Consider the following 21,106-nt stretch of genomic DNA (forward strand, 5'->3'; position numbering starts at 1 on the left):
CAAGAAGATGTGGTTTATCTATACCATGGAATACTACATGGCAATGAGAAACAATGAAATCTGGCCATGTGTAGCAACATGGATGGACCTTGAGGGTATTATGCTGAGCGAAATAAGTCAGGCAGAGAAGGACAAATATCATATGTTTGCACGTATAGGAGGATTAGGAGGAACTTGAGGGAGGAACAAGGGGGAGAAGAAGGGCGGAAATGGTGGGGGAAAGGGAGAGAGGCAAACCATGAGAGACTCTTGAATGCTGACAAAAACTGAGGACTGATGGATGTGGGGGGGAGAGGGGGATGGGCATGGAGGAGGGCACTTTGGGGATGAGCACTGAGTGTTATGTAGAAACTAATTTGACAATAAACTATTTGTAAAAAAAATAATAATAATAAAATAAAATAAAAAAATAAATAAATAAATAAATAAATAAAAGCCATGGGGAAAGACTAAATGGAGTACTCAATTCAAAAGTAGGCTGAAAAAGAAATAACAGATGAGCCAAATAGAAAACATAACATCTAACAAAATGGTAGGTTTAAATCCAGAACCAATAATTGCATTAAGTATAAATTGTCAAAATGAAGCACACACAGTAACAAGAGATTTAAAAAAAGCTTTTTAGTTTTAATTAAAACATTTAAATAGTGAACATCATAACCTCTGTTTACACACTAATGCTGTATAACACCTTTTTACCTAGTAAAGATGTCCTGCTCCTACTTCCCCCATGAACTTCAAACAATAGCCAAGCTATATTGAATCCAGTAGCTTAGAACCATCAGACCCAAAGTAGTCTCCTATACCCATTTTCCCCAGCCTCTGGGAAAAAGAGAATGAGCAGGTTAAGGATTACACCGAGCCTATCTATTCTGTTCCCACTTTGTTAAAAAATCTGTAACTCTGTTAAAATTCATTTTACTTTATCTTTTATACTTTCAAATCTCTTCAGATCCCTTACAACCTTTTCCATGTCATACATGCTTTCTTTGGTAAGTTTTTCTTTTTATTTTAATTGTGAACAGAAAATTATTTGTGGCTAAGTGTACAAATACTGGTAGAGATAGATCCACTCTATCTATTAATGCTAAAGGAAGAGTGAGGCCATCAGCCTTTAAAAATGAAATTTAATGAAAGGAAAAACATAAAGAATTCTCAAACCTTTTAAAGTATCCAAAACTTCCTTTAAATTATTTCCCTGGAATCTGCCTTTCTTTTTTTCTCTATTTAAAAATAATAACTAATATCTAATTAGGCCTTACCTTGTGTTTTTCATTTTTTCTAAGCACTTTATTTGTCAATACATTCTATCCTCACAAAAAAACTAGTGAAGTGAAACTGTTACTATCCCATTTCAAAGTTGCGGCAACTAAAGGACAGTGAGGTTAGAGAAAAATCTATTTCAATGACTTCATTAAAATACAAAATAAAATACTATTTGTCTGAAAGCCAGTATTACTTCAGAGTGGTAATTTAAACCCACTCTACATCCAGAGTCTCTGTTTATAATAACTTCCCCATGCCTACACCCTAATTTTATTATAATTTTTTCTTTTCTTACTTTAGTCTTTGGTTTCTTCCTTCATTCCTCCCTTCCACAGTTATTTCACATAGATGTACTATGACTTAAGATTGATTTGTATAGCCATTTATAATGAGTTGGTATATAAAATATTTATTTTGATTTATGCCTGACTCACAAATGAATTTTGGATTATAACTCATTGAGCACTTGAGGCCAGCCTTTGCCTGTTTTCACATTGCAAAGGTAGGATGGCAGTAAATTGCATGCAGTACTGGAGGTCACTCAGTGAAAACCTAGGTGGCTCTGTCAGTTAAGCATCCAACTCTTGATTCTAGCTGAGGTCATGATCTCATGATTCATGAGATCGAGCCCCGCATCAAATGCCCTACTTGGAATATTCTCTCTCTGTTTCTCTCTTAAAGTAAATAAACATTTTCAAAAAAGAAGAAAGGAAAATTGAAGGTCTCATATTTTGCCCTCGGTGCCTATTAGGTAGCAAGAATCATATTTAAATCTTAGCAGGCCACAGAAGGGATTTAAGACTCTCTTTTGGACATTCTCTCATCTGTTACAACAAAATAGAATTATCTCCTTTCTGTTGCTCTGTATCTGTATATTTTCTGTGGTGTGCAAAGTTCTTACCTTTCTGCATTCTATAGGTGGACAGTGTTGAGCTCCAGTGAGAAATTTTATTAACGTTTAGAGCTTTTCTTAATCTAAATAAAATAAAGTCTTGGTAACCTTAAGTATACTGACTTTAGTGTATCATACTCAACATACCATATTCACAGTAAAATATCTCAGTGTATTAAACAAATGTATGATAAACTGCTTATACACTTCATTTTTGTAACTGCACATCATCATCATCCCAAAAATCCCTTTGTAAAGTTTTTTTAAAACTCTAGTTAACATACAGTGTAATATTACTGGTTTCATGTGTACAATATAGTGATTAAAACTTGCATACATCACCTGGTGCTCATCACAAGTGAACTCCTTTATCCCCATCCCCTGTTTAACCTATCCCTCCCATCCCCCACCCCGTCCCTTCTGGTAATCATCTCTTAGTTCTCTGTAGTTTAGAGTCTGTTTCTTGGTTTGCCTCTCTCCTTTCCCCTCTTTGCTCATTTGTTTTGTTTCTTAAATTCCACATGAGTGAAATCCTATGGTGTTTGTCTTTCTCTGACTGGCTTATTTTGCTTAGCATAATACTCTTTAGCTCTATCCCTGTTGTCACAAATGGCAAGCTTTCATGCTTTTTAATGGCTGAGTAGGATTCCATTGTATATATACACCACATCTTCTTTATCCATTCATCAACCTTTGGACATTTGGACTGTTTCCATATTTTGCTACTATAGATAGTGCTGCTATAAACATTGAGGTGCACATACCCTTTTGAGTTATTAATTTTGTATCCTTTGGGTAAATACCCAGTAATGCGATTGCTGGATTGTAGGGTAGTTCTATTTCTAACTTTTTTAGGAACCTCCATACTGTTTTCCACAGTGGCTGTACCAGTTTGCATTCCCACCAACAGTGCAAGAGGGTTTCCCTTTCTTCACATCCTCACCAACACCTGTTGTTTCTTGTGTTGTTGAATTTACCCATTCTGCAAAAATCTGTATATTTTTTTAGCAGTTTATCTTCCTCCTCCTACTACTGGTAGGAATGCACAGATCTACATTCTGTCAGAAGCAGAGTACTTGATTAATAGCAAAATAGATGGGCATGCCAATTTATGGGATATTATAACAGAAAGAGATCACCCAAACCAAATTTGCTCTACTCCACCCCATTCTCCAGGTGAAGAAACTGAGGCCTGGGGAGATTTAACAACTTATCTGTTTCAGACAGCTACTTCATAGCAGAGACAGGAATAGACCCTCTGACTCTTCATTTCCATGCTTGTTTCATTTTACTAAATCTGTTTCTGACCAGATAGTTGGTGAATGGTAGCAGTTCCATTGATTAGTTCCTTTCTTTCTATTCCAGTTCTTGCTGTCAGGGGAAACCAGCTAATTAACAATCATTTATTATCTACTGTTTTGAAGCACAGTTTTCTTATACTGTCTCTGTCTCCATGTGGCTGTATGCCATAGATAGAACTTTAGAGTAGAATCTGTCCTTGGCATACAAACAAAACAAGTCTAGAATTCCAGACCAGTGTTCCCTGAACAAGTGGCATCTGCCTTCTGGTCCCCAAGTGCCATAAAAAACAGACTTAGACATTGACCTTGTCTGGTAAGGTCATGATTTAAATTAAATAGCCAAAATACAGAAAGTTGTGAGAAAATCGCAGGAATTAACAATGAGCTTAATGTTCTATTTATCATGATATGATACAAGAAATTTCTGAGAGAACACCTATATAAAAGGATTTGGTGGAAACGGTATGTCAGCAGGAAATGTGATTACCAAGCCAATTTTGAAAATATGCCCCCCTCTCTTTCCCTAGCCAAATTATTTGTTGATATGAGTTTTACCTGATTTTCTTTATTTTGAGAAAAGAGGTGTGGACTAAACCTAAGGTGTTGAAAAATTGGCTGTTTAGTCCCTAGAAAGTTGTAAAACCTCAAATAAATAATTTCACATCTTTTTTTTATTTAAGAATGGGGTAAAAATTAAGATACAAAAGATGCTTGATTATTTTTAAAGAATATGCATTCATCATATTTTATCCTGAAATGCAGCCAAATATGAAGAGGTAAATTCCGAGTTCTGTAATATTTTGGCTTGCTATAAAATTAAGACATGTTTGTTTTCTAAATTCTAAACATGGAGTTAGGGAAGTATGGAGACTTTAAGTGAGAAAACACTTAAATTCTGAACCTAAGGAAAAGCAACAATGCAATACGAATGTAAATATGTGTTCAGGGACAGTTTAGAAAATATAAGTATTAACTAAAATGTCTCAGAGAAGGGGAGTTTAGATTTTGAGTCACCTATGATGAATACTTTGTTATGTATTCCATATGTGGCAAAAGTGAACCATAAAATGGTTCAGAAAGTTTTGATAAATGACTAAAATTGATCACAGTCTTTTTCTACTCTATTCATTCCTAATATCTAATCTACCTATCAGCCACACTTCCTCATTGAATTATGCATCTTAATGTTCACTCTGGGCATTCTATGGCTGAAAGGCAAACAGACTATTTTATGTAAACCATCTCATCCTTGTCTGTTTGTCTATATTTAATGTATGAATCTGATTTTAGGGAGGGAGTAGAGAACATGGGAAAAAATAGCTGGCCTGGTGAATATTTGCATCCTGGTCTACTTCATTTCAGGTTTTACTCTGAAGAAATCATTTCTATTTCTAAAGCCTATTCAAATTACCCAGGTCTAACTGTATGCTCTTATCAAAGATAGTTAGATACTTTATTGGTTCCTTAGCAGTTCTGCAGGAATTATTGATTAGGAAGCTGCTTACAGTTCTGATGCCTGTCACAGAAAGTTTGTACAAATAAGTGATGAGATAGAGGCTGGGTTAGAAAAGTGATTCCAGTGGAAACTTGCTAATCACTGACCTCTTTAGGGATCCTCTGGTTTATCACTAATCTCACTCACACTTGGCACTTTCCTATGTTGCTGCCTCATCATTCATAGCTGCGTGAATAATTTGGCATGGAGTGAACAAGAGGAGGGCAGAGAGAGTCCGGCAGCTGTGCTTGTTGGCACTAGATATTTAAGTATCTTCAATGTAGCCAGCAGCGTGCTTGGCACAAATGTTAGCCAATAATACTTAAACAAATGGTTGTGAAGAAAATAGGCATTTATGTTAAAAGCCTTTCTCTCTCTTTCCTTTTCTTTAAAAAATAATATGTTAGTTTGAGATCCTTTCTAGATTTTTTGTGTGTAAATTTGAGATGATTGCTACCCTGATGAAGTCAATAATACCAATAGTTAGCATTGGCCTAGGTTCTTTCAGATAAGAATTTCCAAGTACTTTATAAGCATTAATTAAACTGTGCAGGCCTGTGTGAGGTACATGTTACTGAGTTGATTTTCCTAAAAGAATGAGTGGAGGCATTGATGTTAAATGACTTGTAACTTGCTTAGTTCACTCAGTGTGAGAGAAGCAAGAGCCAAGAGATGAATCCAGTAACCAGAATCCTAGATCTATGCTCTGCTGTATACCAAATGGCATTATGGATTTCCCCACCTTGTAGGATAGTGTGTTTTTATTTTCTCCAAGTGGTTGGTGTGACTGAAATGGTGTTTGTGGTAGTGTTCATCTACAAAGAAGAGGAAAAGCTTCTCCATTAGCAAAAAGGTTAGGTAAATAATGATTTTTTCAAAGATACCTAAGTGGGGAGGAAGACAGTCTGCTCACAAAACTGTGATCATATATAGATTTATGCCCAGATATTTAGATTGGCCTAAGTAGGGATTTCACCTTGTTCCTCTGAAAACTAAATCTGGAAAAGTTTTCATGATTTATATGTATTAGAATATTCTAGTTTAAAACATCCAAGGATTCTTTTTCTAGCTTAAGCCTTTATCTTTTAATAAAAACCAGTCTAATGCTGCCCACTTAAAATACAGCTCATGGGGTGAATTTGAATTTATGAATGCAATTCAGTATGCCTTACAAAAATGAACATTGAAATAATACTGGCTTTTAGACAAAACTGGGAAACTGTTCTGATTTTCTGTTAACTCATGAAGTCAATAATTTTTTCTTAAATAGTGTCTATTCATTAAAATTACTGAACATCAGTTCTTAAATAGTGTCTATTCATTAAAATTACTGAACATTAGTTTTCAGGTATTTGCTGGACTGCTTCAGAAATAAAAGCTGAGCCAGTTATATCTTCTGTAATATCTTTGTTTCTGGCCATTTCTTCAAAAGAATGTTATTTTGAATTGGTAGGAATAGAGCATATAGGCCAAGAGGGTATTACAGCAAAGGTTTCTATAGCCAGTAGATTGAGATCTTGCAATTTTACTGTCATATCTCATACCTGTTACCAGCTTCCTTCAATCACTCCTTGGTATTAGGAGAATTTCTAGTAGAAAGAAGAATACAACTAGCAGTGGTACCAACAATGTAAGTAAAGCATCTTTCACAGTGCCTTACACATAATAGCTAGTCAGCAAATGTTGGTTCCTGTCACCTTACCTACTATTATAATCTGCGACTTTGAGATTGAAGAAGAGTAGAAGAATTCTCAACTGCTGTGCACCCTAAGGAGAGTTCAGCAAAGCAGCCAGGGAGTTCTTGAGCCAAAGTTGGTCAACATAGGAATGTATGTCCCCTGGGAAGAACTGTGCTTTTTTTCCCCCCATATACTCTGTCAAAGCATGTTGGTGGAAGCAAATAGGACTCAGTGCAGAAGGAATAGTTTCAGAGGATAGCAGCTGGATCCCTCAATCACATTCCCTGAAGTAGGAGTTTTGCAAGGTCCATTTTCATGGTTACCACAGCAATTAAGTTTTTTTCATTGTTTTAAATATATACACAAAAACAAATCCCTGCATTAGCCCCAGCCTCTCAAGATGCTGTTACACACCCTCTGATCTTGTCCAACTTGTTCATTTTACAGACTAGGAAACTGAGACCCAGAAAAATGAAATGAGATCAGAATAGATATTTTTCTAACCAGTATTTCAAGTAAGAAAAATATTAACATGTGCCCTTTGTGAGAACTGAAAAGAATAGCAGTTACTTGTGAATGAAAACAGCATAGGTTACCATGTTCTGCATCCAAAACCAATCATTGGAGTAGTTTGGTTTTGCTGCCAATCATATTGGGGATGATTTGTCATCAGTCTCTCTTTCAGCATGAATAGATAGTGCCAAATCATTTTATGGGTAGAGGCTGCGTAGAAAGCTAAATAGAAAGCTAAAAATTCCTATGCTATATTTGAGCCCCACCAAATATGTATATATATGAGCTGAATCTGGGAATTGTGTCCTAAACCTCCACTGGAAAACAGTGCAGTATAGTATGTTTTTAAGAATTTGGGGTCAGATAGGGGTGCCTGGGTGGCTTAGTCGGTTAAGCGTCCGACTTTCGCTTGGGTCATGGTCTCGCGGTTCGTGGGTTCGAGCCCCGCGTCGGGCTCTGTGCTGACTGCCAGCTCGGAGCCTGGAGCCTGTTTCAGTCTGTGACTCCTTCTCTCTCTGACCCTCCCCTGCTCACGCTGTCTCTCTCTCTCTCCTAGAAATAAATAAAAAAATATTAAAAAAAAAAAAAAGAATTTGGGGTCAGATAGCCCTGTATTCTGGTTATTTTGACTACTTAGTAATTCTGTGGCCTTGGGCAAATTATTTCTCCTCATTAGTGAAATAGGGACTTAATAGTACCTACCTCAGTGAGTTGGAAGAACTAAAGCCACCGTTAGCTTTCATCTGGATTATTTCAGTAGTTTTCTAATTGGTTTCCCTGCTTCCATTTGTTCCCCTACAAGCAGCGATGATACTTTTAAGATGTAAATCATCTTTTCAGTTAACAGTTCTGAAGCCAGTTGGATATCTCTGTGGAAAAAACATGTACCTTGACAACCCCTCACCTCCACCAACATATACAAAAACCAAATTCAGGTTTAAGTGTAAAAGATAAACAGTAAAACCACACTGAGATACCTCCTCACGCCAGTCAGAGTGACTAAAATGAGCAAATCAGAGAACTGTAGATGCTGGCAAGGATGTGGAGAAATGGGCACCCTCCTACACTGTTAGTGGGAATGTAAACTGGTGCAGCTCCTCTGGAAAACAGTGTGGAGGTTCCTCAAAAAATTAACAGTAGAACTCCCCTATGACCCAGCAGTAGCACTGCTAGGAATTTACCCAAGGGATATAGGAGTGCTGATGCGTAGGAGCACATGTACCCCAGTGTTCATAGCAGCACTCCCCAAAACATGGAAAGAGCCTAAGTGTCCATCATTGGACAAATGGATCAAGAAGATGTGGTTTATCTATACGATGGAATACTACATGGCAATGAGAAAGAATGAAATCTGGTCATGTGTAGCAACATGGATGGACCTTGAGGGTGTTATGCTGAGCGAAATAAGTCAGGCAGAGAAGGACAAATACCATATGTTTGCACATATAGGAGGATTGGGAGGAACTTAATGGAGGACCATGGGAGAGAAGAAGGGGGGAAACAGTGGGGGAGGGGGAGAGAGGCAAACCATGAGAGACTCTTGTATGCGGAGAACAAACTGAGGACTGATGGGTGTGGGGGAGAGGAGGGAGATGGGCATGGAGGAGGGCACTTGTGGGGATGAGCACTGGGTGTTATATGAAAGCTAACCTGACAATAAACTATTTGTAAAAAAAAAAAAAAAAAAAAGATAAACAGTAAAGCGTTTAGAAGAAAGCATAGAAAAAATAAAAATAGATTTGTGACCTTGGAATAGGCAGAGATTTTTTTAAAGAGTACATAAAAAATGGACAAATTAGCTTATGTTAAAATGAATGTTTGTTTATACAAAGACACCATTAAGAGAATGAAAAGGCAGTCTACAGAAGATATGTACCTACCACCTCATGCCGGTCATAGTGGCTAAAATGAACAAATCAGGAGACCATAGATGCTGGCGAGGATGTGGAAAAACGGGCACCCTCTTACACTGTTGGTGGGAATGTAAACTGGTGCAGCCCCTCTGGAAAACAATGTGGAGGTTCCTCAAAAAATTAACAGTAGAACTCCCCTATGACCCAGCAATAGCACTGCTAGGAATTTACCCAAGGGATACAGGAGTGCTGATGCATAGGAGCACATGTACCCCAGTGTTCATAGCAGCACTCTCAACAATCGCCAAAACATGGAAAGAGCCTAAGTGTCTATCAACTGACGAACAGATCAAGAAGATGTGGTTTATCTATACCATGGAATACTACATGGCAATGAGAAACAATGAAATCTAGCCATGTGTAGCAACATGGATGGAACTCGAGGGTATTATGCTAAGTGAAATAAGTCAGGCAGAGAAAGACAGATACCGTATGTTTTCACTCATGTGGATCAGGAGAAACTTAACAGAGGACCATAGGGGAGGAGAAGGGGGGAAAGTAGTCAACAGAGAGGGAGGGAGGCAAACCATGAGAGACTCTTAAATACTGAGAACAAACTGAGGGTTAATGGGGAGTCGTGGAGAGGGAAAAATGGGTCATGGACATTGAGGAGGGCACTTGTTGGGATGAGCACTGGGTGTTATATGGAAACCAACTTGACAATAAACTATATTTTAAAAAAAGGAAAAAAAATATTTACAAGACAATAAAAGATCTTGTTTCAAAAGTACATGAGGAACTCCTACAAATCAACAAGTAAATGACAAACCAATAGGAAAAAAGTAGATAAAATATTTGAATGGCCATTTCATTATAAAATACCCAAGTATCCAGTAAACATAAACTCACTGTGATTTACTCGTAGTAACTTGGTTGCCAAAAGTGTCTCTTAAATCTTCCACTGCATTAATAAATAAACTAACAATAAAAGAGCCAATTGTTCCATTAATCTCTTTACTAGTAAGAACTCCAGGAATATTATATAATTTTCTGCACAGTAGTAATTTTACTATTGGAAATTCTGTATCCTGAGAGGTATTCCTTACCACAGGGTAAAATAATGCATGTTTTTAATTTTATCCTTTGTTCTGGTCTCTTCACTGGGACCAGATAGTGTAATTTTGATTCAATCTTAGCATGATAGTTCTACAAATATAAAAAGTACAGTAACTGCACATCTTTCAAATCCTCTCCTTTCTAGACTGACATCCAGGTTTTTAGCTGATCTGATGTACAGATCCCTCACCATTCAATGGAAATTAGATACATGTTCACTTACTAACAGGTTTTCAGCTGTGTTCAGTTGATGTATATTAAAATTATCTACATACAGCTTTCATATATATTTAGCAGAAAACTATAAAACAGTATCCAAAAGTTGTTATTTTTCAGACACCTGAGATAAAATAGACTTAGAGATTAATTTTAATTCATGAAAATAGTTCTTATAAAAAGTAATTTTGAAAGAATTAAAGATGAATGTCTTCTAAATCTCAGGCCTAGAGTATGTATTATTCTGTTTCAAGCGTAACCAAATTTCTAAGTCTCTTAGAAATAATTAGCTCCTAATAAATGAAAGGTGAAATAAAAATGTATTTACATTTCAAAATCTCATTTGAATTGGTTAAGTATCATTTTAAAAACCAGCTATCAGCTGGGGCATGTGGATGGCTCAGTTGGTTAGGCGTCTGTCTTCAGCTCAAGTCATGATCTCAGTTTGTGAGTTCGAGCCCCACATCAGGCTCTATACTGACAGCTCAGAGTATAGAACCTGCTTCAGATTCTGTGTGTGTGTGGGTGTGTGTGTGTCTGCTCCTCTCCTGCTTGTGCTCTGTCTCTCAAAAACAAATATTAAAAACTTTTTTTAAAAAAACAAGCTATCAGCTTTCCATCTCAGAAGAAACTTTTACTCTGTAATGTTTTTAGCCTATGTTAAATTAGTTTTCATTCTCTCTAATTTGAATATCCTTGTCAAAGGAAGAAGTTTGGAAATTTTAATAGGCACAGGAAAGTAGGTTTAAAAACTTACATATTCTTAAATAATATAACAGGCAGCCTCCACACAGATAATTAAAATTATACTTGAAAACTGTACTTTATTAAAAACAGAGCTAATATTGATCTCTTACTTTGTTTCCTTTTCTTCCCAACAGTTGGGGGAAAATCTAGTACTTTTGAAAGTAAAAGTATAGCAGACCTTACCTTGTTGTTTAGCTTTAAGTCTTTATTAGCTGTTAAAATAGTATTTCAGGAAGAGGAATTTGCAAGGTAGAAAAGGCCTATTCAGTATTTCAGCCAGTAATCAGTAATCAGTTGGTGGCATATTGTGGTAAAAGACAAGCACAGCCTTTTATTTATTTTTAACTCTATGATATTTGTTTAAAATGTTAACATAGTTGGGTCACCTGGGTGGCTCAGTCCTTTGAGCTTCAGCTCAGGTCATGATCACACATAAGTTCACATTGGGCTCACTGCTGTCAGCCTGTCAGTGCAGAGCCTACTTCAGATCCTCTGTCCCCCTTTTTCTGCCCCTCCCCCACTTGCACTCTCTCAAAAATAAACATTAAAAAATAAATAAAATGTTAATATAGTTTCCCCGTTCTGTCTGCCAAGTATATGGTACATGATTTGTTTTGTTTTGTTTTGTTTGAGTTATAAATTTTTTTTTTTTACAAATAGTTGATTGTCAAATTAGTTTCCACATAACACTCAGTGTCCTCCTCCATGCCCATCCCTCCTCCCCCCCACATTCATCAGTCCTCAGTTTTTGTTAGCATTCAAGAGTCTCTCATGGTTTGCCTCTCTCCCTTTCCCCCACCATTTCCGCCCTTCTTCTCCCCCTTGTTCCTCCGTCAAGTTCCTCCTAATCCTCCTATACATGCAAACATATGATATTTGTTTTTAAAAGCAGTATTTTCTTGGGGTGCCTAGGTGGCTCAGTTGGTTTCAGCTCAGGTCATGATCTCACAGTTTGTTAGTTCAAGCTTTACATTGGGCTCCTTGCTGACAGTGTGAAGCCTGCTTGGGATTCTCTCTCTCTCTCTGCCTCTCCCCTGCCTGTGGTCTCTCTCCCTTTCTCAAAATAAATAAACTTTTTTAAAAATGGTATATACTGAGAATGATTTTTATTATCTAATAAATGTGTTTATTTGATTAATAAAGCAATACCTCCAAACCAAAAATGTGTGCTGTTCTTTATTTTACCTCTGTGATCTCTCTGCCAGTCATTCTGAGTTGGCATTCCCCTTCAATCCCTGCCATGTTCTTGGTCCAGCAGGGTTTCTGATCCATTATGATGAGGCACAGGAATGGTGTGTGTGTCACAATTGCAAAAGTACAATCTTTTTGTGATTTCATAAGGTCAGATTCCAAGAATAGAAGAGCAGAATCCAAAACCCCCATATATCTTCTGGACTCTTACAAGCAGTCTTGCTTGTAAAGGATCGATCCTCAGAGAGTTCACAGTGTTTTTCCTTTTTATTCCATATGTATATTTTGCAAATTAAATCAGTTTATATAGAACATATTGCTTTATGGTGAGACTGTGAGGCAAATAGCATTAATTAACCTTTTCTCATAAATCTGCATTTTTATGTGTTAGCATTACTTCACCTGAAATATGTGCTTCATCACTAATAGCCAGTAAGTGCTTTTTAATACATGTGCTACAGGGGCACCTGGGTGGCTTAGTCAGTTAAGACATGTACTACAGAGTCCTAATAGGCTCTGAAATTATACTCTGAGTTATTACAGTATTTTCTAGTAACTAGCTTTGTTATTACAAGGATTATTTTGTGTATCTAACAGGTCAGTACATACAAAATTTAGAGTTGTATGATTTTACATCATTTGGCCTGTGTGGCATTTATACAGGAATGAAAATAATCATATTAGTATATATGTCTTAAAGGTGTTTTTAATTATGTGCACCATATCAGTAAGTAATTTGAGCATCCCATCTATGTGTGGAGTGTTAAAATTAATAAACTATACATTTTTATATAATGACAAGGTAGTAACTCTATACAGTTATGAGGAAGTTCATATAGCCTCAGTAATTTAGTTGGGAAAGAGAGGGTACAAGTGGGGGAGGGGCAGAGAGAGGAGACAGAGGATCCCAAGCAGGCTCTGCCTGCTGACAACAGAGAGCCTGATATGGGGCTTGAACTCATGAACTGTGAGATTATGACCTGAGCCAAAATCAGATGTCTAACTGACTGAGCCACCCAGGCACTGCTAACCTTAGTAATTTCAAAAATTTTGGAAAACTGGTCAGATTTAGTTATATTGTTACTGATTTTACTTCGGAATGGAGCAAAAGAATTAGCTCTGCCATTGTCATTGTTTGTGTCTCCATCTTTGATATTAACATCAAACTGCAGACCCCAGTGCAGAGCTTGAACCCACAGACCTCTTGGTCATGTCCTGAGCCAGTCAAATGCTTAACTGAGCCACCCAGGTACCCCCTTATAGAAGTCTATTTAAGCAATATGTCTGTGAGAGACTGTTTAGTTAAAATCTCTAATATTCATAAATTTACTTAACATAAACTCTGGTGTATTGAAAAGTGAATAAATAAGAACTTCTCTGCAAGGCTGTTTGCTTCACTGTTTGTCCTGATAACAAAAAATACACTAAATCTCTTTCTCAGTAAGGGAATAGATCAACTGTGGTATTGTTTGTATAATATAGGACATTTTATAGCAGTAAAAATGAATAAACTAGGTGTCTATTATCTGCATGTATCTTAAAAGCATAATACTGCATGGAAAAGCAAGTTTCAAAAGGAATAGATACTATATAATCCTATCATCTACTTAAATGTATTAAACATACACACCACACAAAATAAATGTTTTAAATACAAACAATAACATATTGTTTGAGTACATTAATATATATTAATAGTTTTGAAATATGCATGGGAATCATATTTACTAACCTTTTGATGATGACCTTGGGGTCTCAGTTAAGATGTGAACTGTATCTACGCTATTATAATTTCTGAGAAAGAGGGAAGAGGAGATGGAGAAATGTTCACTGTGAAACGAATGTGGGAAAACGTTATTCTTGCTACCAAGTACATGGATCACACTGTTGGCTATATAGATGTCTATTCTTTTCCATCCTGTTGAATATTTTTTAGTGTTTCACAGCAGAAAGTAATAAAATGCATGCTATTTTATGAAAGTCTGAATTTGTTAAACTGGAATGATAATAAGCTTTTTAAATTTTATTTGTTGGATTTTGTCTTGTTTCTCATTTGTTCTCTGTACTTCCAAATCACAATATAATTACTACAAATGATCTACAAGTTGGATTGATTGTCAGTAAGTGAGGATTTTTGTATATAGTTATATTCTTTATTTTATAGGAAAAACGTCAGAGAGAGGCTCATTTTCCCTGTACAGCAGAGACACCGGATTACCAGGCTGTCAAGTAAGTTTAATAAATACAAAAGTATAGAGGAGGTAGAAATTTGTCCAATTTATTTCACTATTATTTGTGCCTTTAATTTGTAACTAAATGTGGTAAAATTTTAGTAACTAAACCTATTATCTTCTCCCTCTGCTAAAAATGGTTTCTCTTCCCAGTTCACTAGACTTCCTCTATCATCAGAGATTTTCATAACTCACCTCCATTTTAACTGGTAGCAAAGCAACAGTTATCTTCCTATCCCTTTCCAAAATGCTTACCATTTCTGAAAATGACTTTTGCATATTTCCTCATAAAAAGAACAGAGTAGCTGAGATATTACATTATTACATGAAGAACCTACATTTGCTCTGTGTAGCTTTACTGTCCTGTAATGTTAAACTTATTAATGCTCTGAGTATTTTCATTTCATTCCTACACTCTAACCACTTCTTTAAGCTTCCAAAAGTTTCTTTGACTTGGAAATGTTGTTTCAACTCTTCCATATTTCTTTAGAATATTGAATTTTTACTAATGGCCATCTTCTCTGCTTCCCACTCCCCACCCCCTGCCCATATCTTTAGAGAGAATCCTGAATACTCAATTTACCTGTAGATTCCCATCAGAATCAGGCTTAAAAGAAAAAAAAAAGAAAGGAAGAATGTATGAAATTTTTTTTCTGCTATTTATATGCTTTTCATGAGGTCCACCCTAATTTCAGACATGGGCATATAAACCAATTTTAACTCTCATTCTAACAATACTATTCTATTCAATACATATCCTATAATTTTGCCATTCAGAGTCAAAAGACCTAGGTTGAAATCCCATCTTTACAAGTTACTGACGTATGGTCCTAAGATTTAAGGTCATTTAACCTTAAATCCCATGTCTGCACTGATTTCCTCATTTGAGAAACAATTAGCATTTTGCTTCCCTGAAGGTTAAATTCCATGTACTTGTGAAAGCATTTTGTAAAATAAATGGACATTTAACAATTTTTCCATTCAAATAACCGACAAAACAATTGCTATTTAAATTTTGTATTATTTATTCAAGTCGTTATCTTCACCATCCCATCAGAAAAGGTCATTATTGCTGTTCCTTGAAATATACCTTATTAAATCTCTTGGAGTTCTTACTTGGCTTTGGGAAGTGAAAGAAAATCCTTAGCACAACCCCATTGCAGGCTGATAACTCATAGCTCCAGTGATTCTTTCCCCCTTTATCCTCACTAATCTCTGTGTATAGATTGGAAAGTGTGTGTGTGAGGAGGGAGCATGCATGTAAGCATGCACATTGGTAAATAAATGCTAGAGCAGAGAATGAGTTGAAACAGTGCCCAGTAGTGGCTAAGCCAGCTAGGAGACTTATTATAATATGGTGACTTGCATTGACTTTCTTTGGTATGTTAAATCATCCTTGTATTCCTGAGATAAACTTTAAAATGCTATTTTGAATCCTTAATATTATTCTTAAGAGACCAAAAGGTTTGAGAGCCACTGGTCTAATGTTAACACTATTACAAAACCTGAGGTAAAAAAATTATTCTTAGCTCTTTGAAACTACGGCTGCATCTAATAAATCAGTTAATGTTTATACTAATGAGTTTCCACTTACATTTTTTATACTCCCTTCGCAAAGGTAGTGCTATTTAGTTACGATCAGTAGTAAGCTCTATTTATATAATTCTATTTTGCATTGATCAATCTTAACAGTTTTTCCAAAGATTAATACGTTTATACCAGATTTAATTCCTTTTTTTTCACATTTTCTATTTTTATTTTAATTCTGGTATAGTTAACATACAGTGATATATTAGTTTCAGGTATACAGCACCAGATTTAATTCTCATATCAGAAAAATATTTATTTTAAACCTAGATGCATAACATTGTAATAACAGTTGCTACCATTTACTGAGAACTGTACTGAGCCAGGCATTGAATTAAAACATCATATTTGGGGTGCCTGGGTGGCTCAGTCAGTTGAGCATCTGATTCTTGGTATCAGGTCAGGCCATGATCCCAGAGTCATGAGATCAAGCCCCATGTTGGGCTCTGGGCCAACCGTGAAGCCTGCTTAGGATTCTCTCTCTCCCTCTACCCCTCTATCCTACTCTTCTAAAAAAATTTAAATGAAAAAAAAATGTAAACATGATCATGTTTAATCCTTACAACAACACCTGTTTTTCAGACTGAAAAATGGATGTTCTCCAGAGGTATTAAGTAATTTGCTCAAAACCATGCATCTAGCAAGTAGAAAAACACTTGCTAAACACATGGTTGATGCTGTTATAATCTCAGATTCCTAGTCTGTGTCTTTACTACCCTTTCATTTAATTTGTTTGATCAAGGAGGGATCTGGGAATTTATATTTTAAGCAAGTGCTAATTCACATGGACTGGAGATTATACTTTGAAAAACCCAGTTCTTCTCTATATGTCAAATATAAACATAGTATTAAAAAAAGGAAGAAGCTGTAAGATCACTGCTCAACAATTCTTTTTAACATTTTGGAGAGATCAAGCAGGCCTATGGAAAAGAGAAACAAGGTTACTGGAATGTATGAAATGTAAAATAGAAATATTGCTATGTACAAGAAATTTAAAGGTATTCAAGTGAGGGAAAGATTGTTGGTAAAGAATTGACAGAAGCAATGTATGAGGCCCAAAGAGGAAGCCCAAAATTCAGCACAGAGGACAGATTTTACTGGAGCAAACACATCATGAAGACAGGTAAGCTCTTGAAACAAGTGAAAAAGAATTCCTTGCTATGAAAGGAACAGTAACTTTGCTGTTTATTATTGTTACCTAGCTCTGCCTCTGCTGCAGTTGCTAGACAAAATTATAATGGATGGCATCAGCTGATCTGAGGCCTAAATAGTGAACCCAGGATATTCAGGAGTTAAAAAATATCAATCACTACTATTCAAAGAAAAACCTGTATCCCAAACAGTATATGTTATCATGGGTCAAAGAAGACAAAAATACAGTAAGAAATTAACTGCCATGTTGTCTTACCTATTCACAAGCGACAAAAACTTTTAACCATGCGATGGTAATAGAAGAAAATATAAACAGTGACTGCAAAATTATATCCAAACACCACTTTGAAACCATTTTTCTTCAGCATATTCCCCAAGGAAACATTTAACTCTGCTATTAATGTACATAAAATGCTGCTGACATTCTGCAAAATTCAGTCTAATTTAATAATGTTTGATGGGCCTTGCTTCATGTTAAGATGATATAATAATATGTTGCTAAATGAGTCTTCTCATATTACCTTCATGGCAGGCCCATAACTGATGAGCCATTAAAAGGAAACTGGTGTAGCAGTATTACTGGAAACAATGATAGATCATTCTGCAATCGAATTTTTTTTAATTGATTCAACACAGAACATAGAAGCCAACATCTTTTTTAACAATAGGGATAATTCTTCACCGTGATGTGAAAAATCCTTTTATCATCACAGCAGTTTTCACTAATGTGAACAAGTATGTATTCAAGGAGTTTGTGTAAGTTTTTCTTCAAGTGTTCAAACCTAGAAGAGGCAGGGTCTTATTTTTTCCAAAGAATATTATTCGGATATTATATGCTTTAGAAAATGACAGCTTTAAAAACTCAGCACTTAATTATTTGGAAATTCACCCATACCATTTGCTTCTTTAATCCTCTTTTTTCATCATTGCCAGTCTCACTATATACAGCTGTTTGATAATGATAAAATTATAAAAGAGTCAGTGCATCAGGAAGACATAACAATGATAAATGTGTATATACTTAATTACAAAGTTTTAAAACAAGTGAAGCAAAAATTGATAGAATGAAAGAGAAGTAAACAAATTCAGAATTGGAGTTAATGGTTTAAATACCTATCTTTCTTAGCAACTGACAAAATACACAAGAACTTCGTTCATTTACTGTCAACTACCTTGACCTCATTGATGTTTATAAAACTCTATTCCCAACAATTGAAGAATATAAATTTCTTTTGAGGGTACATGTTATGTTTAAAAACTTTGAAATCAATACAGTATATTCTCTGACCAGAAGAAAATTAAGTTCAAAGTTAGTAAGATACTTAGAAAAACATCAAATATTTGGAAATTGAACAATCCATGTCTAAATAATCTGTGGTTAAAAACATCACAGGGGAATTTAGAAACTATTTCCAACTAATTATTATGGAATATGATATAACAAAATGTGTTGGTACAGCTAAAACAGTGCATAGGAAAAAAGTATAGCTTTAGACGCTTGTATTCAAAAAGATCCGTAGTAAACAACCTGAGGTTCTGCCCTAAGAAACCAGAAAAGCAAGCACAAAATAAGTAGAAGGGGGAAATAATAAAAAAAGAGCAGAAATCAATGTAATATTACAAAAATATTAGAAAAAATAACAAAGCCAGAATTTGGTTATTTGAAAAGATCCATAAACTTAGTAATTCCTAGCTAAGCTGATTAAGAGAAAATGGGAGAGGGCAGAAAGGGAAAGAACACAATTTAACAATATCTGGAATGGAAGGGAGGTTACTGTATACTGTATATACATTAAAAAGATAATAAATATTGTGAATAACTACAGTTGACAACTTAGGCTAAATACATTTTGAGAAATACTTACAAAAGGGACAAGATGAAACAAAGTCTGAATAGCCCTGTATCTCTTAATGAAAATAAATTCATCTCAAAAACCCACAAATAGTGTTGAGTGCTGGGTGTTCTATAGAAGTGTTAAACCACTGTATTGAAACTAATATAGCACTATATGTGGACTATACTGGAATTAAAATAAAATAAAATTTAAAAAAAGAAAGAAGGGGGATGTGAAAGTTTTGAGAGAGGAAAAAACCCACAAAGAAAGCTTGAGGACCATGGTTTCATTGATGAATTCTTTCAAATGTACAGGGAAAAAAATAAAACCAGTCTTACACAAACTAATAGAAAACAGAGTAGGAGGGAACACTTCAATGCTCATTTTATGAGGTAAGTAATAAAACTGCACATGTAAGTTTGACTTAACATTTGAAAATTAGTCAGTTTAGTCAGCCACATTAACAGAATTAAGGAGAAAAACAATGTGATCACTTCCATAGATGTAGAATAGGTATTCATCAAAAATGAAATATTCATGATAAAAGCTCACAACAGACTAAGCATAGAAAGCAGCTTCCTCACGTTGATAAAAGATATACATGAATGATATATGCAACAGCATACTTAGTAGTGAAACACTATATATCCTTCTACCTCAAACCTCGCCCCCAGAATTAGGAAGAAGGTAATTTTCATCACCTAAATTTTATGCCTTGGCCAGTGTAATAAAGCAAAAAAAAAAAAAAAGTCCACAAAATTTGGAAAAGAATAAATTAAGCTGAATTTGCAGATGACCTGTTTGTATACAATAGAAGTCCAAAGGAATCCTCCAGAAAACTTGTAGAACTAATAATCCTTTAGCTTTGTCACAGGATACGAAGTCAATCTAAAAACATAATTATATTTCTACACACTACCAATGAACAGTTAGAAAATGAAATTAACAAAAATGTACTATTTATATTTACATCAAAAAACATAAAATACTGAGAGATACACTTAAGAGATTATAAGACTTCAATAATGAAAACTGTAGAATATTACTGGGAGAAATCAAAGAGGATCTAAATAAATAGATGTGCCGTGTTCATAAATTAGAAGACTCATTAACATTTAGATGGCAGTTCCAGGCTTTTTTCTTTTCTTAGACATTGACAAGATTATTTAAAAGTTCATTTGAAAAGGCATAGGATTAAAAAGAGCCAAAACAGTCTTGAAAAAGAAAAGAGGAAGGTCTTACTTTATACCTGACTCCAAGACTTACTGTATAAAGCAATGCTAATCAAGGCAGTGTAGTATTTGTATGAAGATTGACAGATCATGAACAGAATAAAGTCCAGAAAGGCACCCATACTTTCTGTGGCAAATAATATTTGAGAAGAGCACCCCAGCAACTTACGGGGGGAAAAATCTTTTTAACATAAGGGTGCTGGAGCAACTGAATTACTGGTATGAAAAGGGGGAATAAAAGAACTTCAATCCTTACCTTACACTATTATATACAGACAAATTTGAGATAGATCATGGACTTAAATATGAAAGCTAAAATAATAAAGCTGTTAGGGAAAAAGCAGATGTATATCTTTGCCACTTACAAAACAGATTTCATAGGGAACACGTAAAAAGCATAAAACATGAAAGAAAAACTGATGAATGGAACTTAATCAAAGTTAAAAACTTAGGCACATCAAGAAAATGAAAAGAGGAGCCACAAATTGGTAGAAGGTATTTGCCACACATATATCTGACTAATACAATGATCGCTGACAGCTCAATAATAAAAATACGAGCAACCCATTTCTTTTAAATGGGTTTAAAAGAAACCCTATTTCTTTTAAATAGGCAAAACACTTGAGCAGACACTTCACATAAAAAGATACACAAATGGGGGGCGCCTGGGTGGCTTAGTCGGTTAAGCGTCCGACTTTCGCTTAGGTCATGATCTCGCGGTTCGTGGGTCCGAGCCCCACGTCGGGTTCTGTGCTGACTGCCAGCTCGGAGCCTGGAGCCTGTTTCAGAGTCTGTGACTC

At 35.5% G+C, this 21,106-nt stretch overlaps 1 protein-coding gene and 1 long non-coding RNA gene across 10 annotated transcripts in view; one reads left to right on the forward strand and one right to left on the reverse strand.

Moving 5' to 3' along the window:
- The window catches only part of LOC120230852, a 13,402-nt gene extending 1,075 nt beyond the window's left edge, over positions 1-12,327 (reverse strand). Inside the window, exons 1-2 of the long non-coding RNA XR_005528194.1 lie at positions 12,264-12,327; positions 7,849-8,015 (exon numbers count right to left, since the gene is read on the reverse strand). This is a non-coding gene — a long non-coding RNA (uncharacterized LOC120230852). The remainder of the gene's footprint in view (positions 1-7,848; positions 8,016-12,263) is intronic.
- The window catches only part of TCF12 (transcription factor 12), a 366,706-nt gene that overhangs the window by 241,188 nt on the left and 104,412 nt on the right, over positions 1-21,106 (forward strand). For 8 of the 9 annotated variants that reach the window (XM_039230611.1, XM_039230614.1, XM_039230612.1 and 5 more), the window contains one exon: positions 14,434-14,498. In XM_039230611.1, coding sequence (XP_039086542.1) covers positions 14,434-14,498 — 65 coding nt within the window. Of the gene's footprint in view, positions 1-12,679; positions 12,702-14,433; positions 14,499-21,106 lie in introns of those variants that run through there. The other variant, XM_039230623.1, reaches the window with a different exon arrangement.

The sequence above is a fragment of the Hyaena hyaena genome, unplaced genomic scaffold, assembly GCF_003009895.1.
Source record: "Hyaena hyaena isolate Hyena2069 unplaced genomic scaffold, ASM300989v1 scaffold_49, whole genome shotgun sequence".
Classification (NCBI taxonomy): Eukaryota; Metazoa; Chordata; class Mammalia; order Carnivora; family Hyaenidae; genus Hyaena; species Hyaena hyaena.